The sequence below is a fragment of the Poecilia formosa genome, unplaced genomic scaffold (assembly GCF_000485575.1).
Source record: "Poecilia formosa unplaced genomic scaffold, Poecilia_formosa-5.1.2 Scaffold245, whole genome shotgun sequence".
NCBI classification, from domain to species: domain Eukaryota; kingdom Metazoa; phylum Chordata; class Actinopteri; order Cyprinodontiformes; family Poeciliidae; genus Poecilia; species Poecilia formosa.
In genome coordinates this window covers 779,861-788,366 of record NW_006800184.1, presented here as the reverse complement: position 1 = coordinate 788,366, position 8,506 = coordinate 779,861, and the positions used below count along the sequence as shown (strand labels likewise).

The 8,506-nt window shown below is 36.5% G+C and overlaps 1 protein-coding gene across 1 annotated transcript in view; it reads right to left on the bottom strand.

The window, feature by feature from the left end:
- ap4b1 (adaptor related protein complex 4 subunit beta 1) overlaps positions 1-8,486 on the bottom strand; it is a 23,886-nt gene extending 15,400 nt beyond the window's left edge. The window contains exons 1-6 of the mRNA XM_007569763.2: positions 8,160-8,486; positions 6,997-7,221; positions 6,780-6,910; positions 5,413-5,560; positions 957-1,242; positions 573-689 (exon numbers count right to left, since the gene is read on the bottom strand). Of these exons, the coding sequence (XP_007569825.1) occupies positions 573-689; positions 957-1,242; positions 5,413-5,560; positions 6,780-6,910; positions 6,997-7,221; positions 8,160-8,272 (1,020 nt within the window). The 5' untranslated portion in view covers positions 8,273-8,486. The remainder of the gene's footprint in view (positions 1-572; positions 690-956; positions 1,243-5,412; positions 5,561-6,779; positions 6,911-6,996; positions 7,222-8,159) is intronic.
- Between the last annotated feature and the right edge of the window lie 20 nt (positions 8,487-8,506).

Genomic DNA, 8,506 nt, shown 5'->3' with positions numbered 1-8,506 from the left:
CACACACACACACACACACACACACACAGACACACCTCTGGTTAATACACCATGCTGTTAGGACTGTAGCAATAAGCAATAAATCAATTAATCGCATGAGACATTAAAACAATCTCAATAATTTTTAAAAAATCTTCTAAAAAATATATCTTTTTACATATTTGTTGAAACTGTCTCTATGTCATGACAGTTTGGTATGAGACAGATAATCTGTGGAAAAAAACATTGAGCTCCTCTGATTTCTCCCAGTGGTAGTTAATAGCAACCAGTGTGGGACGTCTCTGAGCTAAAACTGGACCCCACGCTGGAAGTGGGGGGTACCGCTGCAGCATCAGCAGAAGTGACAGATGCTGATCGATTTGTGGATATTCACGCCACAAAAAGTGTGACAATTCAGCAAAATAAAAAGAAACAACAAAGAAACAAATCGAATCCTTGGAGAGTGATTGTTTGTGACGACAACAATGAATATTGTCATCTAAAAGTCCTTCAGAGAAATACGGCTCAAAACCACTTCAGCTGGCTGTCTGGAGGCAAAAGTGTGAAGGAATAACTTATAGCGAAAACTTTGCTTGGCATAAGAGCACTACCTGCATTTTTCTGCGCTTGATGTAGGCCGGTTCAGCATAGCTACAAAAGAAACGCTTGTAGTGCTCTCCCAGCAGGCCGGGGATGGAACGCAACAGCAGCTGCAAAAAGAGAAAAACACTTTTATTTGATTTTATACACTAATGAACAAATAAATTATATTAGGTATTAGTCTCTGGGTATTAACAGAGGCAGATGATGGGTTAAGTAATGACACCATCATGCACATACAATTTCACAGATTGATATAATTCTCAAAATGCATTTATTGTATTGTAAGAAGTATACAAAAATATTATACACTGCAGTGTAGAAACAGTCTGGAAGTGACACATAAATAAATGAGAAGTTAGAGCTGAAACTCTCACCTGTATATGACAAAGGGCCGTAAACCTCATCTCCCTCGATCCACTCCCGCATGCGGCCAGCAGAGGTCCTCGCACTCGCTCCAGGGCGGCCTGGCTGACCGCAGGAAGGCCGGAGCAGAGGCTCAGGAAGAGGCTTAGGGTGGCCGCCATGACTGGAGGGTGGGGGCTGACCAGGAAGGAGTCCAGCAGGGAGAGGATGTCAAAGAGCTCGTCTTCTGACTGGGGCTGGTACCGCTGGAGGACCCTCAGCACCTCCGACTGGCCCCAAGTGTCACACTCCTTTAGCCTAGAAGCAAAATATTTTATATTCGACGTTCACTGGTGAACATCCTGAAGGATTCATTGCGGGCTCTATCTTGTTCTTCTTGTATATGCATTGTCTATCTTTACCGGGGCTGTATTTACAAGGATGAGGGGCTCTGGGCCGGAGCCAGTTTTGGTGCCCTATTCACCAAGAAAAGAAGTTCTTACAGAGCAGTACGTAACTTTGATTAAAAATAAATACATAAAAAATAAGTTTTTAAAATATTTGTTAAAACTGTCATCATGTTGTGACAGTTTGCTATGAGACAGATAATCCTCCACCTCCTCCCTGAACTGTTATTGCCATCTGAAGAAATGCACCTCCCTCATCCAAAAGCAACCAATCAGATACAGGAGGAGGGGCTTAGTGTTGTCAATCGGCCTCATGTACTCGCTCCCAAATGTGACAATAGTGGAGAAACAACTTCCTGTTACAGGAAAACCGTTTATCCGTTGTCATCAGTGGGCATGTTAACTAGCCTTAGCATTCACTACAGGCTATGCTACCTGCAGAGGAGTAGAAAGTGAGGGAGGGGAGTGCTGTCAATCACTGACATCACTAAGATCTGATTGATTGTTTCTAGTTAACGCTGGGAGAAGGCAGAAGAGCTCAGTTTTTTTCAGATTATCTGCCTGTCATGACAAGGCAGCAACAGTTTCAACAAATATATGAAAAAAATCTGTTTTTTTTTGTTTTTTTACAAGTTACATACTGCAGCTTTAACTTATACAAATTACAGTACATTAATTGGTAGCCCTTTATATCAGCAGGTAGGTATCGATGCATGGTAGATTTAATGCATCCTCTAAACAATAACTCTACATTGTTTCCAAAAAACCAGCTATAACTGCATTATTTTCAAATATTTAAATATCTGCATTCATATAATTCCCCCCAAAATTAATACATATCACCTAATTTGGGCCTATGAGTTTCATATAAAGTACAATGTTTGAAAAACACATTCATCAAAAAAGAAAAAAAAGTGCCTCTCAACAAAATCTGAGTCCTTTCTAAAATCTGGCCCAGATCGTTTCTTTGTGTTCACAACATTTCTTTTCATTGTTGTGGAATAATGATGATGATGATGATGATGATGAAATTTACCCATCCTTGAAAATAGAATTGAAAGAATCATTACAGACATTTTGAAAAGTTTTGGGTTGAACTTAACTCAAATTAAAAGAAAATCAAACGGAGGAAAAAATTGTAAAAAAAAAAAATAATAATAATAATAATAATAATAATAACCCAAATTATTTTTTAGGACCCTGGTGACCGAAATAATTCAGTCATGGTAGAGCGTGTGTAGGAAGTGTATGTTTAAGCGCTCTAAGAGGAAGGAAGCTGTTTTGTAGTTCCTCTTTAATTAGACCAAGTCTTCTTCTGGTCAGCAGGAGGGAGAATAAATGATGTTCGGGAGGAGAGAGTGGTTTCAGATCCAGCTGGCTGTCATTTGAAGTGTAAAATGTCTCTGATGGGAGCTCACTTGGTGCTGTTGCTGCCTTCATCCATCCTGTTCTGACAGAGGTTTATGATGACAATCCAATTTCCGTCATTTAATTTCCTGCTCCTCTCATACATACAGTGATGACTTCCTGTTCTGTCCATCATTTGCGTCCCTCTTCTTTAGTTCAGTATATTTTCAGCCTGTTTTGCTTGTAGTTCTGTATGCTGTTGCTTAGTTCTACCTGAAGTTTCCCCTTTACGGAAATGGATTGTTGACATTTCTGTGATGGTGATGCTTTCACATCAACAAATATATGAAAAAAATCTTTTTTTTTTTTACAAGTTACATACTGTATACTCAATAGAGTATTTTTCAATTAAAAATACTCTATTGATTCCAAAAGGGAATTAAATGTTGTTGGAACTCATATTATCCAAGGTTCTTCAAAGTGGTATTGTGGATTGTGATGGCTGTTGGCAGGAAAGATGTCCTGTAGCAGTCTGTAGTATAGCGAATTTGAAGAAGCCTCTGACTAAAGACACTTTGTTGTTGTAAACCAGTCTCATGAGGAGGATGATCAGGGTTTTCCGTGATTTTCTTGATCTTATGAAGAATGCTTCTTTGCATCATCATCTCCAGAACAGAACCAGGGCAGAATCAGCTTTCTTTACCAGGTTGTTGAGCGTTTTTAGATCCCTGGTTCTGGTGATGAACATCATCATGACAACCAAGGAACACAGCAAAAAGGTCAGGGGTAATGTTGTGACTGAATTTAAACCAGGGTCAGATTCCCAAACCTTAGACCGGACCCAAAAGAGATCTGTCCTTGGGGACGATTTGGTCAATCGTCCAAAAGAGCAAACTCATCGGTCATTTGCTCTAAGAAGACACCTGACTACCAAACCCTTACTAGTGTGCTGCAGAAAAGGGCAAGAGAAGAGAATATCTACGGTGTTTGAAGACCTACCAACAAAGAATTTGTAGAGGTTATCACCTGCAGAGCTTGCGCTGAAAAGAAAAATGATCAGCAAAAACACCCCACTAAATATCCGCTGTCGGTTATCTTGACTGACAGCATGTTACATCTGTCGCGCTCCTCCTGATTTTATATATATATATATATATATATATATACATAGTATATTATATTATACTTAAATATAATATACTTAAGTACATATAAGTATATAATAATAAACTTGGTAATATAATAACTTTATATTGCTAAGTATTACACTAAAATGATAATTATAATAATTAATCAATAATTATAATAATAATAATAATAATAAAAAACAATTACCAATATAACAAATGCTAATAATTAGTATTACTTATATTGATAATTACTGTTGTCACTATTGCTAATGATAGTTGTAATAACTTATAACTTTATAACATAAAGTTATAATTTATAATTAAAGTTATAATTTTGTATTATTATTGCTATTGTTTTTATAATAATAGTACTAATAATATTACTATTATTATTATTAGTATTATTATTATGAAAAAACAATAACAATAATAACAATATTAATTTATACTATTTAATAATATAATAATTTTATATTGTTATTAAATTATATTATTCAATTATAACTTTTTCCCATTTCATACTGTTTCTGAATTGTTTGTGTATTAAATTATAATAACTTAAAGTTATTATAATTTAATATTGTTATTATTGCTATTGTTTTTAATAATAGTACCATTATTATTATTAAAAATAATAGCAATAATAACAGTATTACATTATAATAACAGTTATAATTTAATAACTTTATTAAATTAATATAATTTATTATATTAAATTATAACATTCTAATTTAATATTATTATTACTATTTTCTAATAATAACAGTACTATTATTGGTACTACTATTATTATTATTATTATTAAACAATAGCAATAATAACATTAAATTATAATAACATGAAGTCATAATAACATACTGTTATTATGACTTCATGTTATTATAATTTAACAACATAATATGAAATTATAACATAAACTATTATTGCTATTGTTTTTAATAATAATAGTACTATTATTAGTACAATTATTATTATAGTACTATTATTATTATTAAACAATAGCAATAATAACATTATTAAGTTATTATAATTTAATATTGTTATTATTTGTATTGTTTTTTTAATAATAATAATAATAATAATAATATCCCCACAGAAAAAACTGAATATTCAGTCCATTACAGTCTTATGTTTTTATGGCTTGATGTTTATTTTGCAATTATTAATAAGTGATCAACGTGTTAGATTAACTCCCGCAGCTATTAGCTCATTAAACACCAGCTGTACTGATGATCTGTCAGGGTTGGTGTTTAAGTCGCCTTTTATTTTCTAACTGAACTGAAACAGAATTCCACACCACATCTACATGTGAAGGTTGTCAAAGTCAAGCTGCCATAACTGGACTACTTCCCTCTCCTTCCATATTTTTTTCTTAACTTTTTCCTGACCCTGTTTATCTAGAGATAGTCGATATCAATATTGACTGACATGAAATGCTTATATTGTGATACATATTTCAACCCTAATTCCGCTTTTCATACATATTGCCCAGATGTTGGAAACAAGTTGAAAATCCATATTTAATTTTCCTTCCACTTCACAGCTATGCCTTAACTCGTCTCACTGGACCCTGAGAGAACCCAGGGTAGTTTCTCTTTCCCAACCTGTTGAGGAGGTGGTGAGTGATGGGCTTGTTAATGACGACTCCCCCCTCGTCCTTCAGGACCTCCTCCAGAGCTCTGAGGCAGTTCACCATCACCACGGGGTCCGGGTCCCTCAGCAGGCTGTACAGCTCGTTCACCACCGCGCCGTCTGGAACATATCCCAAACACCAGCTGCTATTCACTCATTCATCATTTATTGTGAAAAAATTATTACCATGATAAGAATTTTATCATTCAATTAATCATGTTTAAAAAAATAGAAAAAAAGAAAGAAATCAAAATTACTGAAAATTAAAAATTGTCAGTAAATTTGAAAATATGAAAAAGCAGTTATTGTGTGCAGTTTAGTGGTATGAATCACACTTCTTTAAGTGACTGGTGTCCTGAACAAGTAAGAATGTTATTTGGTATAGAATGTTATTTGGTATAGAATGTCATTTGATTTAGCGCCTATAGGTATAAAAGTGCTACTTTTTATAGGTACAAAAAGTAGCACTTTTATACTTTTATGCTACTTTTTGTACCTATAAAAAGTAGCACTAAATCGTTTTTATCATAATTTTTGGCATTATCAAAATAGTACCACAAAATATTACAATACAATTCTAAGTCTATACCACCCACTCCCATTGCTTTCCCACAACTGGTGGTAAAAACAGGCTAATGAGTAAATGACAATAAAAGATGTGAACGCTGGCGCCACCAACAGGATGCTTCACTAAAACACCAATTCTAATCGGCAAACTCAGATGTCTTTAAACACAAACAACAAATAGACTGTATTCATAATTAGTTGCTTCTATGGGAATTAAAAGAGAAAGCATCTGCCAGGTCCTGCCAAGCAAATGCACTGATCCCATGGATTAAATCAAAGTTTTCTAACAATTCATTGGCAATGCGAGAAACCTTTAGCTGTTGCTGATCATCATGCTTCTGGATACTTCCTCAGTATGATTTGGCAGATTGTCTTATTTGCATCACTTTTGGTTGAAAGAGGAACCTCAAATGAACTCCCACTTATTTCTTACTTTTTCTGCTCTTCTTTTTTTCCTTTTTAAAGAGACAGACAGAAGAAATGAAAAGAGGTTGGAGTCCTAGTCAAACGGTGTTTTTGACTAAAGTCCCAGAGGGTTAGAGTCCCAGATAAGGACAGGGGTGCAGGTTTTGATGTTTTTATCTTTTTTTTTTTCAAAATTTTTTTTCTCTTTCTTACCGTTTATTCAATGTCACATGCTGTTTTTTTTTTTATTATTATGTAAAGCACTTTGAAATGCCTTGCTGCTTAAATGTGCTATACAAATAAAATTTGATTGATTGATTGATTGATTGATTGATTGATTGATTGATTGATTGATTGAAAAGTCTACCTATTTCAGAGCCAGGTTGGAGATTGTGCAGCTTGGCCCAACCAAGGACGGCCACCCGTCGGACGCAAGCCGCCCTGTCTCTCAGCCCTGCGGTCAGAGGTTGCTCCACATACTCCACCAAGCTGGGCAACCTGCCACACACAGAAGCAGTGATCAGGAATCTGTCACGGAGCGCTGCGGGGCTCGCGTTAGCGCCCGGGTATGTCTTCCTGCTCACCTCAGGTTGGTCATGCTTCTCAGGGCCAGGCTGCGCACCATGGGGTTGGGATCCAGGCAGTCTTTCCTCAGAGTGTTGACGACCAGAAGGGACAACTCTGGGTTCAGGTGGGCATAGCAACACAGGAAGACGTACACCAGTTTCTTCTGGACGACATCCACTGTGGCGCAGGCTTTCACCATTTCACTGAACAGGTCGGACACATCCACGCCCTGAGACATAGCCCTGAGATGGAGAGGCACACATCAGCATGATCACATATGGCTAAGAAAAACACTTTTTCGGAGCGGAAGCTGTGAGTGCGGGAGGAAGAACCAAAGTCAGCTGTTGGCAGCATCTGTGAGGAGTTTAAAACAAAGTCAAGACAAGTACATGGAAGCTAAGTGAAAGGAAACTTTAACATCTAAGAAGAGCCTGTGATACATTCAGGCTGCCAGGTAGAGAGAGAGCAAGACATCAACGATTGACCGGAAAGCTGGAAGAAGTACAGGGAAGTCGCTCTGTTTTATTCCTCAAATTTATGTGATCAGAAACATGCTGAATTATGAAATTTTACCAGCTTTTAAAAATCTCAGAGTCAAGGTGAGGATCACTATTATCCGAAACAAACACAAGGAAACAGATGGTTTTGGAACGCTAGTTGCATAACCATCTGTGATTAGTACCAGTTGTACTAATCACTAATAAAAGATGCTGAAGATATTTTGAAGTATCACCTCAAATAATTTTGTCTTTGTTTACATAGCCTAGTTTTACAGAAACTGCTCACTCACACAGCAGGATGTCACGCCTGCTCCTTATATAAATAATTAATGACTACTCAGAGCAGCCAAGGTACAAAAAATACTTAAAAGTAAATTTAATGCTAATTTCAATTAAGAAACTTTGATTTGCTTCACAGAGATTAGGAATATACACGATCCTAGACTATTTTTAAAGGCATATAAAACCCCTTTATTTAGAATAATAATTGATTGTGTTAAGTTGTTAATAGGAATAAACTTTAGAAGTCAGGTCCATGTGTTTGGGTTCTGCTCCGTCATTCTAAATTGTAGCCCATGTAGCTTTATATGCAGGGTTTTAATGTTTAAGATGTCTGCGGGCCCCAGAGCTGTGGAGGTTCGGCCCTGTGAACCAACACAGACACAGCAGGTGAAACCCACCTGATGACTTTGAGCACGGTGTTCCGGTACCGCAGAGGATCGGACTGGATGTTAGGGTTCGACAGAGCCCTCCTGAGCTCCTTCACCGTCTCCTTTCCACTCAGGTAAGGCATGATGAGAACTAGAAAACCTATAAATTACCTGTTACCATCTTAATATTAGAGGTGACACAGGGTGGACTAACACAAGATAGGTTCAGTATAAAATATTACCAAATTATTAGTCAGCAGAGCTTCAAACTGCTCATTTTATCCAGAATAACCTGCTTTGATGACTGGTTTATTTACAGCCGCCATGTTTCATTTTCTTCTGCAGCTCAGTGGATTTGATTTTACATCGCCACCTGC